Source organism: Drosophila suzukii, chromosome 2R, assembly GCF_043229965.1.
Source record: "Drosophila suzukii chromosome 2R, CBGP_Dsuzu_IsoJpt1.0, whole genome shotgun sequence".
In the NCBI taxonomy this organism is placed as follows: Eukaryota; Metazoa; Arthropoda; class Insecta; order Diptera; family Drosophilidae; genus Drosophila; species Drosophila suzukii.
In genome coordinates this window covers 2,126,309-2,148,552 of record NC_092081.1, presented here as the reverse complement: position 1 = coordinate 2,148,552, position 22,244 = coordinate 2,126,309, and the positions used below count along the sequence as shown (strand labels likewise).

Here is a 22,244-nt window from a genome sequence, read left to right as displayed (position 1 = left end):
TATTTAATTGATTTACTTTAAAATAAAATCATAACTTTTAATACTGCAAAGGAGGAAAGACAATCGGGGAAAATGGTAACGAGATAACGGGGAAAGGGATAACTAGGAAAAGAGACAACAAAAGGTGGCAAAATAATTTTTTTAAATAGTATTTGAATCGCGGAGTTAAAAAAAACGACACACATTATTTTTTAAGCTTTTTATTTTTAAATAAGTTTATGGAGACAAAATAATATGGAAAATTTTTCGACCACTCTTAAGGCTGACACATTTGTAACGTCCAACATGTCACGTCCAACATGTCACGTCCAACATGTCACGTACCCTTACACTTAGTATATAATATAAATTGTAATTGAAGAAAAGTGCGTAGAACGTAAAAGGAAAAGTTTATACACATTCTTGGTCAGAATCACTAGCCGAGTCGATATAGCCATGTCCGTCTCGCCGTCTGTATGTCTGTCCGTATGACCTGATCAAGAATATATATACTTTATTGTGTCGGAAAAGCTTCCTTCGACATATTTCTTTTAAGATTTTCTTTTATTGTTAATTGAAATAAATAATAATAATTGAAATTTTATTTTAAATGTTATGACTAACTAACTAAGTTAAACTGGATTTGGCATGGTCTGTAGTAGTGCAGTGTGACCAATAAAAATGCGCTGGAATTTTATTTTCTTTTACATTCAAACCGGAGTTACAGGTATCTGATAGTCGAGACACTCGACTATAGCGTTTCTTCTTGCTTAAAGTTGCGCAGAACTGTCAGCAAGGGTCAATTTGACCAGAATGAAATGGACTGTCGTATTGACTTTTGAATTATTCGCTCCTAAACATACATATTTATGCATTATAAAATATTATGCTGTGTTCGGTTTAAGAGGGAAGGGCAATTTGAAATTAGACTGTCGGGCGAAATCTGTCGCAATAGTGAAAATAATTGTATTCACAAGTTCGAGTGTATTTATCATGGAAGACTCAAAAATATTTTTGGCTTTTGTGTCAGGGACTCTATGTTTGGCGTTCTTGGCGTTCGAAGTGGCGGGCTATCGTCTCGACGACTTTGTTCTTACCTCGCACCTAAGCTACTTGGAACAGCGACCACGTTCGTATACGCCAGAGTCTTGGGAAAGAGGAACCAACATCGTGGTGGGTATCTACATGGTCATCCTTTATATGATGTTCCGGCTGAGGGAGCACATGCGGTTGCAGAACGTAAAGGATATTCGCCGACAGCTGGAGTTCGAGGACCTCTTCCGAATGGAGACGGAGTTCATAGACAAGCTGCGATCCCAAGGCATCGAACTGGATGGTCCCACTTTGGACTCGACCTGCGCATAATCGTCTTGGCGACCGCATTCAGGAGCCAATCAAATATCTCGTTAATGCCGCCGCCTTGGACAATGTTAATGCTGGATTCAGAGTACGAGTATATATATGTACACAGATCGCACGGCTTGATTGCTCAGAATTAAATTCAACATTCGCCCGCCGAGTCGGGCGCTACACCTACACTGCTCAATTACGCGACACATCCAATATAATCCTCCTCGGCCGAGTTGAACGTGCCCGACTGACATTACTACGTACACCACTTATACTATATGTACAACATGGTTACTCGTACTACGTACTCGCATAGCATTGGGTGCCAGCGGCCGTACACTTCCAATAGTTCATTGTTTGGTTCTGCACATGAGTATATTTTTATCACACACTATGCCCCTGCTATTGCTACCGATTGTGTGCACTTTTTTCGGCTTGAAATAAATTGTAAATGATTTTTATTAAAATTTCCGCTTAAATTTCTCAGCGGTAATATCTGGATCCCTGCTCCCACCGTTATATTTGTATCTCTCTATCTATACCCTCCCATATTATTACGATTTCCAAATTCCTTGCAAGTTCGCACTTTTTGGTGGGGTCACACAGGTCGTGCCGAAATAGAAAATTGCTCAATTAAAAATAATTATAAGTTAAAAACAGGTACAATTTAATATGTATTCATATTATACAATACAAATGTGTATATTGTGTTCGGTTCAAAATTGGGAACAGGTAGAAGGAAGCGTGTTAGACCATATTTTGGATGGGTACATTGATATTGGTAATCAAAACAACATTTCATTTACACTCCTACAAAATCATTTAAAATTCGTCCTGTGGGTGTTTGTGGGCTACGAAGTTTCCGAGATCACAGCGCTCACATCTTGGCTAGATCGATCCCGACAAAGAATAAATGTACATATACATATATAACTCTTCTTTGCTCTACCAGTTACGGCTATAAAAACACCAAATAATGGGTTTCAAATACAAGAACATGAGAGCTGTTTCCTGGGCCAGTGTAAACTCACCATCTTCCTTTCATTTTAAACACTCGGGTCGCATTTACACACGGGTTACCTTAGCTACATAGAGAGACGGTAACTTCCAATGAAACACATTTCCATCGGTTTTAGGGCCCCTAATAAACGGGCCGAAATTCAACTGAACTCGCGCTTGCGATTTCCACTAAACTTTTGCGCAGGCGCAGAAGAAAGTGTCGATTAATGAGCGAAAATGCGACCTTCAGACAGCAGCAAAAAACGAGCACACCTGTTGATGGAAACAGGTATACAAAGGAAAGGGGACGCAAAGATTTTTCCCAAAAATCGTGAGATCCGCCGCAAACCGGTGCACGCACCTGGGAGAGTGAGAGGGAGAGAAAATGAATCCGATCGAGCGCTACAGGTGAGAGCTGAGCTGCAGTTGAGCGCCGCGAGAGCGCAGAGCAAACGTAAGACTTCATTCGTTTCCGTTACGTGGTGCGAGGCGGTCGTGTGTGCGGAACATTCGCCTTTCGTTTAAGGGCCACTACTACCTAATGGTTAATCGAGACTTCCAATGAAAGCAGTTTGAAAGGGGCCAAATACGTCGGTAATAAGGCCAGAACTGATCCATCGGTTAACGGTTACTGAATTCGAAATCGCCCAGCCTCTACGTAAGCGATAGCGCAAGAAAGCATCTGATCTGTTCAGCGCGATCTGAAGAGCGACTGGATCTCTCAGTCCGTGGCTCGGTCTCAAAGTCAGCGGTTGTCGTGACGCTCCAAATCCGAATCCGAATCCGTCTCCGACTCCGTTTCTTTTGTTTTCGATCCTTGCACTCCAGGTGAAGTAATAAAAATACGATGGCCAAATGCAGTGCAAAGAGTGTGCCATTCTCGAATCATCACTAAGAAATTCTGTGAAAGGCGGAGCACGCTGAGCCGAGTGCAATTGAAAGGCTCGCGTGTAATTTGTTGGTCCATCGAAACTACTGGAAAAGTACTACACACTAAACTACTTTGCAAGGAGAACAGCATCTTGGATACGGGGCAAAACAACAGTGAAAACAAATCAGTGTCACAGGGTAAGTGCAGTCACAGAGACATTTACGCCTCGAACCTTCCTGGTGGTTTTATTGGAGATAATAGATGCGCAGGGTTGTCCCGGGGTTGGCGTCCAGGGGTTGAAATCTTATTTGTGCTTTACTGTTTTCATGGGATTGAGTTAGGGAATGCTAGCTAGAAAGTGCGTAGTTGCTAAAAATGCGCTGAAAATAAATTTGTGGTAGAGGAGACTTCATTAATTTTAATGTCTTACTTAAACGTTTGTTTTTTCTGTGGGACGCCTAGCCTAAGTCGATGACGTGAAGCCTTTAAAATATTTAAATTCACGACTCTTGTATCGAAATGCAGTAGTAAATGCTTAAAATATTTTACATGTGTTCAAATACAACCATAGTTACATATTTGTTAAGTCTTTTGTCCATCTGATTTTGAAGATATTGTTTATAAAAGTCGGTCTTTATATAAAAAAATAAAAATATTGCTTATTTTTTATTTTTTGAATTTGTGTAAAATATTGGATCAAGGAGAACGACGAACGGACCTATAATTATATTTATGCAGTTAGTAGAGGGTATCCAAAATTCGCCATATCTCATTACTGCTTGTTGGATACCGATTTTTTGTCATCGTCAGTGATTATTTTACAAGTAATGAAAAGAGTGCTTCTCCAAATGTTCGCTGTGTACAAATTATGAGCTACAATAGAAGTAAAGTGGGCTCAGTAATTCATCGCTTTGTTGATGTTCATTAATGTCTGAAGCGAACAAGAAGCAAGCGACATTCTTAAAAATTTCATGGACAATTTAAGCTCGAGTTTATCTAACATATACAGGCGCAGATTCGAGTCCAAAATTTAAGTGTACAAGTTTGTCTCTGTTTGCATCAGCAATAAAATCTAATTGACGTTGTTTCCAAACAGCAAGTGCAATTGCCACAACAATCTGCAACTCTGGGCCAAGTCCAACTCGCTTTGATAACTCGAGTCGAGAAAGAAACTTAAAACTTTTGACAGGCAAATTAGTGGAACTCGAATTGAGAGCGGCTGCAATTACGGCGTGCAATTGAAGTAATATCCACCTGAGCCACAGAAAGTAAGGCACGGATCGAAAACACACGATCAAATTCATTTGGAAAATGGCCAAGGAAAATATGTAAACACGTTGGCCAACAGACCCACTCGTCATCAATTGCGGATGACCCCCTCTCACATGTGTTTGCATATTCGTATTCCGATACAGCTCAACAGCAAGAGTGATTACATAAACTGAACTTTGGTGATCCGGTTTGCCGAATGGACCTGGCGCTGGGCAGCCCACAGAGCCGAGGGAGTTTTTCGGCCCAGTTAATGAAAGTTCAAGTGAAATTCGCGTCCAAAAGGAAACCGGTTGATTGGCTCATCCCCATCGTCGATTTTCAGATGACGGGTCCACTATGCTCAAGGTTAAAGCCAAATTGAGCGGTTCACATTTGGTAACTGTGTACAGTTGCACGACTTGGTCTTGCAGATGGGAAAACCGCAGGTAGATGGGTTTTCCATCCTCTTCTTGGGCAGTTTTGGTAGGACTGAGCAGCAGGTAGCCCGCCACCGAATCCGCGCGGCTTTGAACTGGTTTAAGCCGGGATTTTTCCTTTTACTTAAACAATACGGCTCGATGTACGCAGACACCGCAGGACACACGATACTGTTTTATTGCTCCATTAGTCTTTCACAGTTTTCAATTAGCAACTCTGCAACCAGCTCATAATTTGCTAAAACTCAGTCAAAATATAATTGAGTGTTTGCTTAAATGATTAACGACAAGCGAATGTTGTGAAAATGAGAAGCTCCATGCTCACATTCTTCGGTCCAAAGCATTTTAAATTTAGCTAAGTGCTTGGGCAAGCTAATTATAGTTAATAGAGTAGTGGTCGGAACAGGGGGAAATCGGGAAAGCGGGGGCATCTTGAAAGGAAAAGTGCTCGCCATCTCCCTCTCCCTCCGGTCTCCGGAGCTCCAAGCTGGTTTCAGTTCAGAAATGCCGTTACATACCGCCACTCGCGCACCCATACGTGTATGTTGTACATATGACATGTGACCAGCCTTGCACTTTCTTTTTCTTTCTCCACTTCTTTCTCTCGGTGTCTTCCCCGCCATTTCTTCTCAGAGAGTTACATTTCGATTTTTTGTCGCTCGGCATTTGATATTTTTTGCTGTCGTCTGTGTGCTAATTGGTTTATTCATTAACTCGCCGTTGATGGCCGGAAAAACTCTGTCATAATTAACTTATTTCCAAGGAAAGTAATCCGGTAGACTAGTAAAAGTGACGAGAAAGTGTTAAGTTATGGAAACGACTTATCTTCGCTCGATTAATTATAAAAGAGCGACGCTTTAAGATATTAGAGCATGCTTATTCTTACGATTAGTTATTCGAGGCCGGTGCTGCCGACACTCTGCTTAAAAATCCGGAGAGATCAGCAAAAAAAAGCGGAAAAAAAGAACAAACATTTTTAAAAAGGACAAATCATCGTCATCATGATGTATTGCTTATAATTTTCGTTACAAATCTTGAAAGTCGACAGAAATAGTGATGGGTAACCATGTGACCATACATACACCAATAGATATTCGGAACTATAGAACGATACCCAAAGGTCTATTAAATTTGTTCCTATTCCCGCTTGATGGCCTAAATCATGAAAATTTATTGGCATGCATTAGATGAAAACTGTTTGTCTAGAATATCACGATAATATTGCCAATAAACTGGTTAGCATTTGCCATTACTATGCGGCTCTGCGGACTTATAGGTTTTACTAGTGCCAGGCCATTGACACGAACATTTTTGAGTCACTTTCTCCGCAACTTCCTTCCCATCAATACATGACTAACTCTAGATACACTTATACTCCATTACATCGATTTTAAAACTGCAGCTAATGAATGATATCAGATTAAGGTGCTTTCGGACTGTGCTCCACTGACCTACAGATGTGGGACTGAACTTAGAGCAGATAAGTCCGAAATCAAAACGCTAACGTAAATGGTTAATTAATGCAAAGCAAACAAATCAAAAAGCTGAATTCAAATTGAAAGCGGCCACCTAGTGCCAGTGTGTGTGACTGTGTGATCAGGCCAAAAGCTTGTGTGTTAGTGTGACCCAGATCCAGGCTGAACGCATGCCGCTGGAATCGCTCCAGTCCCGTCCCGTCCCCCAGTTCAATCCACTCGGTTAGTCAGTCAGTCAAGGGGCGCAGAAAAAGTAGAAAGTGATTTTTTATCTTGGCCTCTGCCTCGAGGCAGAACCTCGCCAGGTCTTCCCCACCACAAGCTCTCTTCCACCACACCCCCAAAAAAACAATAAGCCGAAAACTGTTAAGGCTTTCAATGTTAAATTGTTAGCCCCAAGTAAGCTAATTAAAATGCATTGCAAACCATTGTGTGGCAACCAATTTCAATTGTAAGCGACCTTTTTTATGCGGCCAAAAAACAAACTGGTAGATGTATGTGTAAATGTATAGGTAAAACGGAATCGGCTTAAGCCAAGTTAGCACAGTAATTATACATTTATATATATATGTACTTTTTGTCCATATGTCACTCCCACGCCCAAGGTCATTAATCGCTCTTGTGTTCTACTTCAATGACTTGACCTAAATGTTTGTGCGGCAAAGCCCACAGACAAGTAGACAATAACAAGAAATCATTTTGAAATCGAAATCCCAATAGCGAAATATTTTTAAATATTAATTAATATTAATTTGGTAATTTCTCGGCATTTATGCTTTGCGCCACCGCAACGCGCAAAAGTGAAAGTTGTTGACTTGGTCAGAAAGAAAAACTCACCAAAAGCTTGCATGCGTTTTGCTCGCAATCAATTTTTGCGCAGCTCGTTTTTCGCCTCCTTCTGTTTTTCTTCTTCTGCCTCTAAATATGCATTATATAAATTGTTTAAGCCAAGCAAAGGCGGCAACAACAAACATCTTAACGGGGCTGGACAAAACCGGGAGTTATGTAAGCCGACCAAGCAAACCGTGATTAAAGCGGTGATGAAAATGTGTCAGTGAAGTGGCGAAAAATCCAAGTTGACTGAGAACGCCTTTGATGAATGTATATAGAATACGTACTACTTTGGAGTCATTTACACATAGGTTCAGGGAGAAAGGAAGAATCCATTAATGTGTAACCTAGAAGTTGACCCGAATATGGACTAAAAATTAGAAGGCTACCAATGCTTTTAGAGAGTCATAACATTTATAAAAGCGAACCATTCATTAACAATAAGGCATCTAGAAGGCAACAAAATAAAACAACACAATGGTAGACACAGAAAGTAAAAACAACAAAACAAAAGACTGAAGAGACAAACTCATTTTGGTCATCAACTTTCTCGGGCCAAAACGTAAAAGCTTTTGAAACGCATTCCAATCTCCGTGTTAACATTCGCATTTAGTTGAGTATTAACAAGAAATATATGCACATAAAAAATTGGGTTGGCAAAAGCAAAGAATCCGCCTTGTATCATCCGCAGTTGACCTAGAAATTATGCAAAAGCCGCAGCCAAAAATACGATGGTCTAAGTTGACAGCTTTCTGGGAGGGAAGTGCCCGGTTCAAATCGGTTTTCTTGGCACGCAGTATGGGCTTGCTCAAGGCACCGACCTAGGCACTGACTCAGGTGGCAATCCAAAATGGAATTTTGTGATTTCAGCTTCACTTCCAGTTTCATAAGGTGTCACAAAAATCGCTTTAGTAATATCAACTACTATGGAAAAATCATGATATTGCATTTTGTACAGATGTTTTTTTTTGGGCACATTTATTGTCACTCACAAACGCATAACTCGCCAAGAAACTGGAGAAAATGAAGGAGCCCATATGATTATGAAAACTGAAGCGTTGATAAGTTACTTCGGGGCACCCAGGCCCCACCGGACTTGCGACATGCATTTGTAAAGTTCATTAATGAATTTCGAACCGAATCTGAAACTGTTAGTTATGCGACCATACCTATGTATATTGTACAATATTTATATTTAGCCTTTGCATAATGGCTTTGGAGTTTGATCAGACAGGTAAATAGCTGATAGGAGCTGGATGAGATAGGGAGAAACTTCCCCGAAATTTTCTGGCACTTAATAGTGCGTTACCGACTCATATAAATTTGATTAAGAAATCTAAATACCTACCGTTTTCCAAATATGTGAGTCAGCGCAAATATTGAAGCACACAAAAAAAACAATTTGTTTTAGTTGTATGATTAATTAATTGTGATATGTTGTCATTAAACAAATATAAAATAAACCCAAAAGAAAACGCCATAGTCAATGGCCTCGACTTTTAGATACCCGTTAATCATCTTAAGGGAGTGAAAAAAGGATGGAGACACCTAGCCTATAGCGCCACCTATCCTATAGCGTCATATAGCCTATAGCGCCCCTAGCGGCTTGGTGGCGTATTAGTAAAAACAGCTGATTTGCTGCCTGTGTTGTGCATTCCCGATTGAATTGCAAAGTATTGATTATTATTCAATCATTTTGATAATCAGAACAATATGTCATTTAAATTTTTATAAAATGTTTAAAAATGTGGGTTGTATTGTATTCTAGCCCTTAGTTCCGAGATCTCTGCGCTGAAACGGACAGACGGACATGGCTACTTTGTGGGCCGAAAAAGCTTCCTTCTACCTGTTACATACATTCCGACGGAACAGGTATACCCTTTTACTATACGAGTAACGGGTATATAAACCTACACAGCTGACCTGTTTATAAAATCATGTTTATTTAATCATTTTGACATAATGAACCGTTATGTCAATGGAGGGCCGGGCGTTGGAGTCAAAGTTGGACCCGAAGTCAGAGCTATAACCTTGAGACAGCTCCGTGACTCAATTTGGCGAGCGCATGCTCGACATAAGCACAGGCTGAACTGCTCGGCTTGACCATGTTGTAATCAGTGTGTTTACTGTACGAAAAGCAAAACATGATTGTTACAGTTTGGTAAAAGTGCAGCGTCAGTAGTCGTTGAACCCCAGACAGAAAAAATGGAAAGTAAACTTGTATAAAGTTTACGTGTCTTGGATGCCCGACAAATCGATTTTTTTAGTCTGTCGCCTCGCATGCGACCAGTACCGGGAATTATAGTTCGAGCGCAACGATCGGACTTTAAGCGATGCTCAATAGCGATGCTTCATCTTCGGCAGCCTCTGCTGCCATTTTGTTGCTCTTCTGTGGCTTTGGCTGCCATTGCTCTGTTTGGGACGGCCTTAAACGTTCAGCAAGTGCCAACGCTAATGTTCTATCCTTTGTGCTCTGCACTTATAGGAGCTAATTACATTCATACATATGTGCCCAAATTAGCTTGTAACAACGTGTGTTTGGCATGATGAATGCCCAAATAAGTTGCGCAGCTTGTGTACAGTAAAAAAATATATTAATCATAATAATATGTTTAATGTTGAGAGTTAACAAAAGGAAGTCTAAGCAAAAAACTGAAAAATAACAAAAATTTAACAACTAAAACCAAAAAAATAAAATAAGTGAGAAGCGCCCCCGGGTGGACTCGAACCACCAACCTTTCGGTTAACAGCCGAACGCGCTAACCAATTGCGCCACGGAGGCAGATGCTTCCATGTTGCCGCATGTTCTATTTGAACTCACTGGACGTGTTCTACCGATGCTGTTGTACTCGCACCAAAATAACTGCTTAGCAGTTCTTATTAGAATTTATTTATATTCTTATCTGATTTGTTCCCTGTTTTTCTGTGGGCTGTGAAGTTTAGTAGATTTTTCGAAGTTGGCGTGGCCTCCGTGGCGCAATTGGTTAGCGCGTTCGGCTGTTAACCGAAAGGTTGGTGGTTCGAGTCCACCCGGGGGCGATTCGATTTTTTGCCCCTGTTTTTTTCTACATTTCTGTTGTTAACTTTTTTCAACATTTAATTGCATACTTGAGTTCTTTAGGCGTGTTAATGAACATTATTAGGGGTTTCCTTGCTATTGTGTTTTTTATTTTCGTTTTTTTGTTCAGTGAGATAGTGAACAAGGGCATTTGTTGAGATTCGTTTAGCCAAACAGCAGCAAAGTGAGGCAACCAAAAACAATGCGTGTCTAAAGTTTAAGTTGAAGGTGTCGATGAACAAAGCCAAATAGACACGGTAACGAGTACGCGGTACACATGTTAGTCTGTCTGTAGATACATTTAGCGATACTAATATACTTATACACCGGAAAAAAATAATCATAGAAACTAATCTCTTGTATAAACTTTTGAATGACTAACTATTGAGTACAAATTTCTCCCCAATAAGATGATAGTATAAATTTGAAAATTTCATTGGTATTATTTGGAAACTGCCCGATATAAAATGGATAATTACTCGCGATGGTTATATTGAGATTACTAGCATATTCTTTATCCTATTTAGTATCCATGTCAAAATTTCGTTTTCAAACCGAAATATGTAAGCGAACCGTAATATAAATGGTAAACGGTTTACATTATGTTAATGAATTGTTAGTATGTGTTTCATAAAATAAAAACAAAATAAAATTCGAGGCAATCCAAATGTAAGATTCCTTGGTTTGAAATGAAACTATAATACACACATTTTTATACTTTTAAAGTAAATTTTAATTTTGGATGTTTTTTTTTTTTTGTATTCATACATAATTGCCCTTTTTAGAACTGGTAAAAGATTTTGGTAACGCAATCTTTATTCCAGACTGAGCTAATCTTCCGCTTTCTTGCCCTTCACAGATGACGTGCGGCATATCGTGTGTCGATAAGACACTAAACAAATCGTTTTACCATCTGGGAATTTGCATAGCCAGGCACCCTGGATATTTTATTATCATTCCGGTGCTCCTGACGCTGCTCTGCATGACGGGGTGAGTGGAACGATGCTGTGCTAAAGCCCATTTACTAATCTATAATCTATACTTTACAGCTACCAACAGCTGAAATATCAAATCGATCCCGAGTATCTATTCTCGCCGATTGCGGGGGAGGGCAAGACTGAGCGTGCCATTGTTGAACAATACTTCAAAGTTAATTATACGCATCGTTTCAACGTCGGACGCATAACGAGACCCGGTAAGTAGCGGCCAATATGTGCACGATGTGACTATTGTGGTAAATATCGCTTAAATTAAATGGAATTAGACTCGCGTAGCAACATTAGGTGTTTCCACACTTTTTGCACCTTTCTGCTTCCCAAAACTAAACTCTTTCCCTTTCTCTGCCCCTGCACCGACATTCCCCTCAAGTGTGCAATAAATAATTTCAGCACACGGCTAAGATGTAGACATAATGTCTTAACTTTTATTGAGGTCTTGAACTCGGGCCCGCTTTTCAGGCTATTAACTTCGCTAAATGGTTTATTGGGCAAACCAACCAAAACCCCCAACGCCAAGCAGCAACATTAGTAAAAGCAGGAGCATTAGCAATAATTGCAGCAAAAACAATGTCAAAAGCCGACTACGGCAGAGTACCTTATACTTTACATAGTTGCCAAATGTGGAAGAGCCACCAAGTCTTAAGCAGTAACTACAATTTTCACGCTTCCCAATTTTTGGGAATAACAGCGATCTCCAAGGTGCACCTAAATTTAAATTACACATTTTTGACAGTTCTGAATAAATATAAAAAGTACAATATATTATACACATATGTGGGCAGCCTATTTGTATAAGTCTTACGATTACTGGCCAATGCATGAGTGTGTTTAAGTGTGGGCCATACCCAATTGGAAGTCTCGATGTGTACTGAATGTTTGCACAAACTTAATTTGTATAAATGCGATTTGTGGGGTTAGCAACTAGGTGCAGTAGTGTGCTTACCTAACGCTAAATATTTGCATAATTTAGGCTTCGTTTTTCCAGTCGTTTAGCCGGACTTTAATGCCTGTTTCAAAAAATTAAGTAATACGGACCTGGCTTAGCCAAAAGATGGGAGAAACGTGTGCTTCAAGCAAAACGATCTACGAATGCCATAAAGTTTCTTTCTTAAAGCCTCAAATAAGTCTCGAAAGTTTTCTCCTTCAGAAGATATCTTGCAATTGTTCTTTCGAAATCACGAAGATGTACTCAATGTGCACTGAGCAGTTCTGCACCGAGTTGCATGCAGATCAGAGCTGTTGGTCGAGAACCCCGGAGCAGAAAACCTCGAAGAGCTCTATAATGGAATCCATGCAAAGCCACGAATAAGTCGGTTGAAGACGCGAGCGCCGATTCAGTTCATCATTGAACTTTGTTTGGAGACTCGTCTGGCAATGGGCAGCTGAGATAAAAAACCCGTCGAGTGTGTGGAGGCCATAAGCGATCGGTGCAGATACACATCCACCCGATCGCTGTTGGTGCCCAACGGTATTATCTAGACCGCATTTAGTCGGTTACGACCAGTTAGCCACAAAACTCAGTGCTCCGCTTCGATTGCACTTTGGCCAAATGTGCCACAAGAGGCGTGCACGCTGCAACTTTCCCCTGTCTTTTGGAAATTTGTTTATAGAGCGCAACAGAGGAAAGACCAAGCACATAATAAAATTACCCGCCAAAATGATAAATTAATAGGAAAACTGATGCTCTAAATATTTTAAGCAAAACGTCACCTAAGAGATTACATTTTTCAGACGGTCCAGGTGCCGGAAGGCAAGGATATCCGGACGTCGGCTTTCCTCCTAGTAAATTATAAATTGTAGCATTTTCCTTGATTGTTTGAGTGTCGAAGAAAAGAAACGAAAAGCTAATATTATTTTGACTCCTCAATTTATTTGATGAATTGTAAAGACTTCTGGTTTATTCGGGCCGCAATCAATGGAGGTTGTCCTTGTTCGATGTTGTGAATCATTCATAAAAAAATGTCTGTACAACGTGAATGGTTTGCTGATGGCATTTAATATTTTATACAACTCAAGTTCCTTCACAAATTAATTTATAGTTCGGCAACGAAGCTTCAAATACTCTTTATCTTTATAACAGCTTACAGCTTAAAGATTTTGAGATTAAAATGATTATGATTATGACATAATGATGGATATATATATTCAATTTTTAATAATATATTTATTTAAAGTGATTCTGTTGGCTGCAAGTTATATTTGAAGCAAAAATGCTTGTTGGATACATCATAAAATGGCAATATTAACGCGAGTGTATCCATTCTTTTCCTTTTTATTCTTTTACTCTGATTGATCGAGATGCTTGGCGCGTTGCCAAATTCTTTAATGTTGTATTGCTTGATACACCTGTTATAAGTTTCGCATCAATACTGTGACGCAAGTACACGAGGCTGCATTTGCTATGGCGCATTAAATACAAATGACGATTGGGACAATCGGCTAATATCAAGTGGAAGTGCGATAAACGGGCAAACAGAAACCCAAATGAAATACTCAAACAAAACCAAAATCCAATCAAACCCAATTAAAATTATTGTCACGTATTGGCGTGTGGGTAACATCAGCAGCCACATTAGCCTTCAAGCCTAGGTCCACAAAGTCACTAATTGTTTGCCAACCGTCTTCCGAACCCTTAGCCATGGCTAATCCCTCATCCTTTTGCATTTTTAGGTCGCTTTGGACGAGTCATTGTGATAACAAAAGATGGCGATGAAAACATGATCAGGCGCGAGGTGTTCCAGGAATTGCGCCAGCTAGACAACCTCATCCAGAATGCAACCACGACCTACGACGGGGATACGTATACCTACAAGGACAACTGTGCCCGGTGGGAAAACGAGTGCTTTGAGAACGATATTCTCAACCTGGATGCGCTGATGGATGATGTGAGTACAGCGGCATTACAACTGAAGTCGTTTGTTTTCTAGATTAATTCATCATCATAAGCTCTTTGTTTTATATTCGATAAATAGTAAATACCTAATTAAAATACCCTTGAATCTTACCATTGACGTTTTTCCATGAACGCTTCAAATTGATTTTTGTCCTCTTTGCTTTCAGATCGAATCGGGTCAGCTGAATTTGACATTTCCTTTCATGTTCAATCCAGTCACGTGGGATGCCCACCTGTTTCCCGTCTTTTTTGGCGGCACCAAGCTGACTGAGGACAATATAGTGATCAGTGTTCCGGCCATACAGCTGGTGTATTTCGTCACCGCAGACACCAAACGGCAGGACGCAAAGTGAGTACAAATATCTCCTTTAAATATACCGACACTAATATGTTCTTATTAGGGGTGCCGAATGGGAAGAGACCTTCCTGAGGGTAGTTGGCAATGCCGAGGACTCGGGCCTTTTCAAGCACATCTCGGTCTCGTATTTTGCCTCCCGCACTTTGGACCACGAACTCGAGAAGAATACGAAGACCGTGGTGCCCTATTTCAGCTCAACTTTTCTGCTCATGGGTCTCTTCAGGTAAGTGGCTGCAGTTGTCGCTGGCACTTAAAGCTATACATAATCGGTTTAACTTCCAAATATTCAGCATCATCACCTGCATGATGGGCGATGCAGTTCGCTCGAAGCCCTTCTTGGGTCTCATGGGCAATATTTCGGCCATTATGGCCACCCTGGCAGCCTTTGGCCTGGCTATGTATTGCGGCATTGAGTTCATCGGCATCAATCTGGCTGCCCCATTCCTGATGATCGGTATGTTTGGCATAAGCATCCTCTTCCACAAGACCGTCCTATTAATTCACAAATCTACACCACAGGCATCGGCATCGATGACACCTTTGTAATGCTGGCGGGTTGGCGGCGCACCAAGGCCAAAATGCCGGTGGCTGAACGCATGGGCCTTATGATGTCCGAGGCAGCCGTGTCGATCACAATAACTTCGGTCACCGACTTCATTTCGTTCCTGATCGGCATCATCAGCCCCTTTCGATCGGTCAGAATCTTCTGCACGTACTCGGTGTTCGCAGTTTGCTTTACGTTCCTGTGGCACATCACTTTCTTCGCCGCCTGCATGGCCATTTCGGGCTACAGGGAGCGAAAGAATTTGCATTCCATTTTCGGCTGCCGGGTCCAGCCAATGTCGGTTGCAATTAAAGGTTAGTGAACCGAGGGAATCATTGTTCCTATTGTTGTCCTGCAAGCGCGTGGAGTCTTATTTTCAAATGAGTTATTGCTTTAAATATTTTTGTTGAGTGTACAACGTATGGTGTTTACATTAAAAAAGCGATTGTATTTTATAACTTTGAAGATCAAAGGCTATGTTAGCATTAAGCAACTCGCATTTAAAAGTTATAGTCTATTAAATGAAAGTTTAGACAAAGATATTGCAAAAATGACGACGAAGCTTCTTGCAGGTCGTTCCCATATTAGCTTACCGATTTTATAAACTACAAAAAAATAACGGAAATGTTAAGATATGTTAAGATATATGTTAAGATGTTTCTTTTCAGTTTATTACCAATATATTTACCGAAATCGTTCCGTTTTGTTAAATTTCATTCGAAACTCGGAAATATTAAAATTATGACATTCCCAAGAGTAGAAATCAATATGTCCGCCCTAGTGTGCATGCTGCAAGATCTAGTTAAGCCATCCGAAATGTAGACAGCACCACAACCGGATAGTAGTAGTTCGATTTCAGATGGCTTAGCAGCAGCTGCAACATGAACTTGATCATGAGACAGAAACAACTTGACTAGTCAGACATTGTGCTGACCACAAATGAGGCCAATGGAAACTTGTCTCACACCACTTCTTTCTATCGATTCTTTGGTCCCGCAGAGAAGCGCAACTTCCTCTACAAGGCGATCATGGCGGGTGGCATCGACCCCAACGATCCGGACAACCCCATCGACAACAAGGACCACATGCTGATGGCGTTCTTCAAGGACAAGCTGGCCGCAGTAATCAACAACAAGTGGTGCAAGGCGGTCATCATCTTGGCCTTTGCGAGTTACCTGGTGGGCGCCTGTTACGGAATAACCCAAATAAAGGAGGGCCTCGAACGGCGAAAGCTCTCCCGGGAGGACTCGTACTCGGTGGAGTTTTTCGATCGCGAGGACGAGTACTACCGCGAGTTTCCATACAGAATGCAGGTGGGCCTTTAAGCACATTGTTCAACAGCTCTGTAGTAGACTTAACGCTTGTTCCGTTCTGATTTATTGAAATTGCAGGTCATTATTGCTGGCCCGCTGAATTACTCCGATCCCCTCGTGCAGGAGCAGGTGGAGAACCTGACTAGTACTCTGGAACACACCTCGTACGTGACCTCCAGGCGGTACACAGAGTCCTGGCTGCGGTCGTTCCTATCCTTCCTGGAGCGCAACAACGAGCTGCTTAACGTGACTGTGGACGACGAGCAAACATTCATTGATGCGGTGAAGGAGCACTGGCTGTTCCCCGGAAATCCCTTCTCACTGGACGTACGCTTCAACGACGACGAAACCCAAATCATTGCCTCGCGATTTCTCATCCAGGCGGTTAACATCACGGATACCAACCACGAAAAGGAGATGGTGCGGGATCTGCGCCAGATCTGCAAGGACTCGCCACTGAACGCCTCGATATTCCATCCCTATTTCGTGTTCTTTGACCAGTTCGAGCTGGTCCGACCGGTTTCACTGCAGGCGATGGTGATCGGGGCCATCATCATGATGATCATCTCCTTCGTCTTTATTCCCAACATCCTGTGCTCCTTGTGGGTGGCCTTCTCGGTCATCTCCATCGAGCTGGGCGTTGCTGGCTACATGGCCTTGTGGGACGTTAACCTGGACTCCATTTCGATGATTAATCTGATCATGTGCATTGGCTTCTCAGTGGACTTCACCGCTCACATCTGCTATACGTATATGTCCTCGAAGAAACGCAGTCCGAAGGCTCGCGTCCGCGAGGCCCTTCACTCCCTTGGTCTGCCTATTGTGCAGGGTTCCAGTTCAACCATTCTGGGCATTGTGGCCCTTCTGTTGGCTCAGAGCTACATCTTCCTGGTCTTCTTCAAGATGGTCTTCCTGGTGATTTTCTTTGGAGCCATGCACGGTCTCTTCCTGCTGCCCGTGTTACTCTCGCTCTTCGGGCCCGGATCCTGTCTCACCTGGACGGGCAAGGACGACGGTAGCGACGCAGAAGTGGACGATAGCCTGGATCACCGGACCCTGGAGAAGCCCTTCTCGCAGTCCTACTACATGCAATACCCAACCATGGGCATTAACGGCCCTTATGGATCGAAGGGCTTCATGGGAGCCCCGTACAAAGCCTACGGCGTGGACGAGAAAGACCTGGGACTGGGCACCTCTGGAGAGGACTCCTCGGAAAGCAGCTCCAGTCGATCGCAGCGCCGTCAGCAACAGGTTGCCTCCGCAGAGGAGGAAGCTGTGGTCCGGGAGTCTCCGAGTCGGAGATACGAGGACGGATGGCGTCGCTCCTCCTACCAGAACATTTATGGACGTGGCGCAGAGGTGTTCCAGGCCCAGCCCGAGCTCTATGGCCAGCAGGTTTCAGCAGCCGAGTGGCGCCAGCGCCTAGATACACACGAGCAGCAGCAGCGCCAGCGACAGCGCAGGGTTCCGTACGAGAACTATCACCAGGAACTGGAGATGGACATGCAGAGGGCGCGGCGCAACTCGCACGGCGACGTCATCGACCTGCACGGAACGCCCAACTCCTCAGTGGACGAGCGAGTCCGACGGCAGGCGGAGCCCTTAAGTGCCGGCAGCGGCGACGACAGCAGCTACCGCCATCAGCAGGAGGTGGCTATGTCGCCCTCCACTGGAGCCGTTCCCCCAGCTAAGCGGTACCACCGACGACGGTCCTCGGAGGATTCGACCAACCGCCACCAGCGTTGGCCGGCCAACATTGAGGAGCGGAGGGCACGACGCACCCACTCGCCTGCCCACAGTCGCCCAGATCCTGCCACGCCCAGTTACTCCTACCGCTCCTCCTCGCACCACAATCTCTACCAGCCGAACGGGAAGGGGTCAAAGCATCCGCCCACCTACCAGTATGGTGACTACTTCCAGTAAGGGTCGTTATGTGACAGGATTATTTCTATAATGTATGGAGAGAAGTGGGGGAGTCGACCCTTTAAAAAAGATTTACCAAAAAGGAATATAGTATTTGGACAGTACTAAAACAAAGAATTTGCATAATCAAAAACTGAATGCTTCCTCGAGTTCTAAATATTTTTATAGAACGTATTTAGACCTTGATTTTGTCTCACAGAACAGCTCACTGAAAACGAAAGTGTTATGTGCTATAAGTCAAAATGTCTCAGAATTGTCCATAGATTACTTTTTGAATGTTTTGGTGGTTACTTTTTTTGGCATCTATTGCAAGCAACCCATCCAGGTATAAAGAAACATAGAGGGAGCAGAGCAAATTTTCTTGTCAAACTTATTTTAAGTTAGGGCTTTCTTTGAAGAAATCGCAGCTGTTTCTGTCGTCACTTTTCAACGAATATCCAACTATATGTTCTTACACAAGCCACAGGAATTATTTTCGTTGTGAACTCAAAATTTTGTAGTGGATAAAACCCATTTATCCCTATCATTTTATTCATAACAACTCGAGTCAAACAACTTAAGGTACAATCTCCACACTACTATACACCTAGTTTCATGTATACTTCTTGAGTCAGACTTTGGGTTCCCCACATCAGTGTTTATTTAAATTAATTTAGACTTAGTGCGAGTGCGTGTTCGATTCTGTTTAATAATGTATTGTATAGCAAAAGCAACACTAAGTATATATTTAATAACTATTAACTGATAAGAATGGCCGCATCAAGGCCCGAGCGTATGCCTAGGTACCTAGCGCTGTAAGACATTTTGAACAAGGCTGTAAAGCGTTTACAATGTTTTCTATTTAATAAAATTTTATATTTTCCTAGATATATGTTAATGTGCACACCTTGTAGATATTGTTTCGGTGCATTGGGTTGTCTTAATGACTTTTTGAGTTACTTTTAATGGCGTATCTTATGGCCAAGGCCATATAAATGACTTCGGGTTTGAAGGAAATACATTCAGTATGCTTTCCAAATTGTTTATTATCTGTACCTTGCCTTTGTGGGTAATAGCTTTCAATAACGGCACCAACGTGGAGCCTACTTTCGTTCCAAGATGCAATCCGCTAATTCAGTGCGATGCATATTTTTCTGTGGCGGGTTTCGCCGAGGTGAGTTGTGCCCACAGCTGCAGATCTTCTGGCTTAATAAATATTTTCATCTTTGAGGTAAACTGGCTGGAAGCTAACTATATATGCAATAGAGTGGGCGCCGTTTTAGCAACTGTAAGAAATGAGGAACAGCATCAGCTACTGATTCACTACGTACATAGTAAAGGTAAGGTTGTTCTTGAGTAAATTTAACTACTCCATTACTGTCCTCACTTAGAAATTATCTTTGGCAACAAAACTTTCTGGCTGGGTGCCACAAATATGGTGGAGCGCAGCTACTTCTGGACTTGGCTGAGCACTGGCATCCCCGTGACTTACGCCCAGTGGGCCAAAGATGAACCCAAGTCCGATCGGACTGGCAAAGACGCCTGTTTGATCTTAGGATCAGACAATTTGTGGCACAGTGCTCCATGTGATGGAAAACATAACTTCATCTGCGAAAATGTTTGCCTACTGAATTATTCATCGTTAGACAAAAAGGTATATATCTGAAACGGTGTCTTGGGGTGCAAAAATGGATATTTCAACTTAAAAATATTAACTAAACAAACTATTAAAAAAAATAAAGAGCTTCTATAAAAGCAAGCCCAAACAGCAAAGAAAGCTTATTATTATTATATTATATATTATTATTAATGGATATTAAATCCAATTTCAACAAATATAAATGAGGAGAAGTTAATACTGAACACACGCAGAGAAAGTACCAAAATACCAAAATGGTTATCAAGCAAATATTTTTGCACATAAATTTTGGTCCCTTATGTTGCCATATCGTAATAATATTTTGAACATGTCAAATGGATATTTTCGAATATATCAACATGGTACTTTTCATACCAGATTGGTTTGCGCACACATCAAATTTGTGACAAACTTATTACAAACCTGTAATTTTTCATATCGAATTGATATGTTTGTAATATCAATATTAACAGGTTTTGATTTTACTTTTTTGATTATTGTAAAAAATTGATATTAAAACCCTTTAAAATTTTCTAATATTATTCATTTATTTTCAATACATTCCGTTTTCACTACAAACATTTTTCGAGGACTTAGCAATGTATGGTCAATCACTCTGGTATCAGACCACTCATTTAGGCTTTTACCAGCGCCAGAGAGCCATTCTCCCGTCCTCGATAGATGTCTCCCAGCGGACGAAAAATTGTCCAGCTCGGCATCCTCTCCAGCCATTTAATGAGAATTAGGCAAACATCAAGTAAATACAATGATTTTGAGATACTTACTATTTGCAAAATCAAATAATCAGCGCAAAATGTTCCAGTTTTATAAAAACTTTTTATCGAATGTCAGTGTGACCGCACAATTCAATCAAGAAATAAGTCTAGTACTCATATCGACAAAAACCGCGACCTAAACATAGGTGTGAGCGAGAGGCAAATACGCGACTAACGCTATTAGTCGGTGTGTTTTTCAGCGCGGTACTCAGATAAACTAAGGAAATAACAAAAAAAAAACCAGATCTAGCAAGTGAATTTCGACGATCGCCGTTAGCCTCGGCCCAAAGAATAATAAATTTAATCTTTGGGGCTTTGTGCAAAAGCGGTGGGGAATTTAAGAACTAACAAGGAAGAACGCTATTGTGATTTCTACCCAGACAAGATATACATAACTTATTGTGAGATGTGAATTCCCAACGCTTGTCGACACTCAAGGATTTAAATTTTGGACAATCTGTTATGTGATGATCAGTAGACTTACAATAGTTACAATAGTATTTGGATTTTTCAAATGTCTTGACTGCACTTGAGACTGTTAGTGTTGTGTCTTTTGATTTATTCTGACCGAATCCGAGCAATGTCGCTGCTTTTATGGTTTGACCTAACCATTCGTGAAATAGTATAATCTTCGGATCGTCAGACTTTATTTTTTGAAAATGTTTTATGAAAGACTGCAAACGCAAAAAGACTTGTAGGGCAAAAAATTGTAAGTTTAACCACAATTTTTTGTTGCATAAAGACAAAGACAACACAGCAAGCGCTTCCCTTGATATGCCTAGTAATCCTGACTAAAACAAGACAATTCCCGACATGAACTGCAACATTAATTTCGGTTACAACAAAGTATTACTAAAGGTCATTCCAGTCACACTAATAGGTCCACAAAAAGCAATCGAGACATACGCTTTACTTGACGAAGCCTCGACAATTTCATTGATCGATGAACAACTAGCGACTGACCTACAACTAGAAGGACCGACTAGTCCTTTAAAGATGCAGTGGACAAATAACGAGGTATATGAACAAGCGAACTCAAAGGTAGTTAGTGTGGGTATCCGAGGTGAGGAACAGACTTCCAAAGTATTTACTCTTCGAAAAGTTAAGACCGTATCATGCTTAAATCTACCCCTTCAAACCCTTTCAATAAGCGACATGCCTGGGACCTACGAGTTTTTGAAAGACTTTTCCTTTTGTTCCTACCAAAACGCGCATCCAAAGATTTTGATTGGTCAAGACAATTGGTCAATCATAGTATCTCGGAAATTGAAATATCAATCATTTCAAGGACCTGTCGCTAGCAAAACGGCACTGGGTTGGGTTGTACATGGAACAGTGGGAATGATTAGAGAAATTCCAGATAGAAATTATTCATGCCATGTATTTAATTGCGTAGGTTACGACAACCCTAACGATGACCTGGACATTCTACACAATCTGGTTAAATCCTATTGGTCCATTGAGAATGAGTTATTAACACCTCATGACTTTCCGACATCACTTGACGACAGAAGATGTTTGGAAATTGTTGACAAAACCCTCAAACGAATCGATGACAGATTTCAATGTG

General features: G+C 41.4%; 3 protein-coding genes and 2 non-coding genes across 5 annotated transcripts; 4 read left to right on the top strand and 1 right to left on the bottom strand.

The window, feature by feature from the left end:
• The first annotated feature begins 893 nt into the window (after positions 1-893).
• On the top strand, positions 894-1,773 carry LOC108019694 (uncharacterized). Its single transcript, XM_017087588.4, has one exon. The coding sequence runs from the start codon at positions 973-975 to the stop codon at positions 1,342-1,344; it is 372 nt and encodes a 123-aa protein (XP_016943077.3). The 5' UTR covers positions 894-972; the 3' UTR covers positions 1,345-1,773.
• Positions 1,774-2,809: 1,036 nt separating this feature from the next.
• On the top strand, positions 2,810-19,147 carry Ptr (patched domain-containing protein). The gene is made up of 10 exons (XM_017088009.4): positions 2,810-3,396; positions 11,111-11,241; positions 11,301-11,446; positions 13,920-14,134; positions 14,310-14,491; positions 14,544-14,723; positions 14,791-14,954; positions 15,020-15,358; positions 16,044-16,357; positions 16,436-19,147. The coding sequence occupies exons 2-10, from the start codon at positions 11,111-11,113 to the stop codon at positions 18,278-18,280; spliced, it is 3,516 nt and encodes a 1,171-aa protein (XP_016943498.3). The 5' UTR covers positions 2,810-3,396; the 3' UTR covers positions 18,281-19,147.
• Positions 9,902-9,975, bottom strand: TRNAN-GUU (transfer RNA asparagine (anticodon GUU)). Its single transcript has one exon. It is a non-coding gene; the product is annotated as a tRNA-Asn (tRNA).
• TRNAN-GUU (transfer RNA asparagine (anticodon GUU)) lies at positions 10,159-10,232 on the top strand. Its single transcript has one exon. It is a non-coding gene; the product is annotated as a tRNA-Asn (tRNA).
• A 124-nt stretch (positions 19,148-19,271) lies between the features above and the next one.
• On the top strand, positions 19,272-20,036 carry LOC108019681 (C-type lectin mosGCTL-7). The gene is made up of 3 exons (XM_017087573.4): positions 19,272-19,433; positions 19,491-19,599; positions 19,651-20,036. The coding sequence occupies exons 1-3, from the start codon at positions 19,287-19,289 to the stop codon at positions 19,923-19,925; spliced, it is 531 nt and encodes a 176-aa protein (XP_016943062.3). The 5' UTR covers positions 19,272-19,286; the 3' UTR covers positions 19,926-20,036.
• The last annotated feature ends 2,208 nt before the right edge of the window (positions 20,037-22,244 follow it).

Coding starts and splice junctions, on each gene's coding strand:
- LOC108019694 (XM_017087588.4), top strand. CDS start 973: ATGGAAGACTCAAAAATATTTTTGGCTTTTGTGTCAGGGACTCTATGT.
- LOC108019681 (XM_017087573.4), top strand. CDS start 19,287: ATGCTTTCCAAATTGTTTATTATCTGTACCTTGCCTTTGTGGGTAATA. Junction 19,434..19,490: donor CTGTGGCGGGTTTCGCCGAG/GTGAGTTGTGCC, acceptor TTCATCTTTGAG/GTAAACTGGCTGGAAGCTAA. Junction 19,600..19,650: donor TCACTACGTACATAGTAAAG/GTAAGGTTGTTC, acceptor GTCCTCACTTAG/AAATTATCTTTGGCAACAAA.
- Ptr (XM_017088009.4), top strand. CDS start 11,111: ATGACGTGCGGCATATCGTGTGTCGATAAGACACTAAACAAATCGTTT. Junction 14,135..14,309: donor TGGATGCGCTGATGGATGAT/GTGAGTACAGCG, acceptor CTTTGCTTTCAG/ATCGAATCGGGTCAGCTGAA. Junction 14,492..14,543: donor ACCAAACGGCAGGACGCAAA/GTGAGTACAAAT, acceptor TGTTCTTATTAG/GGGTGCCGAATGGGAAGAGA.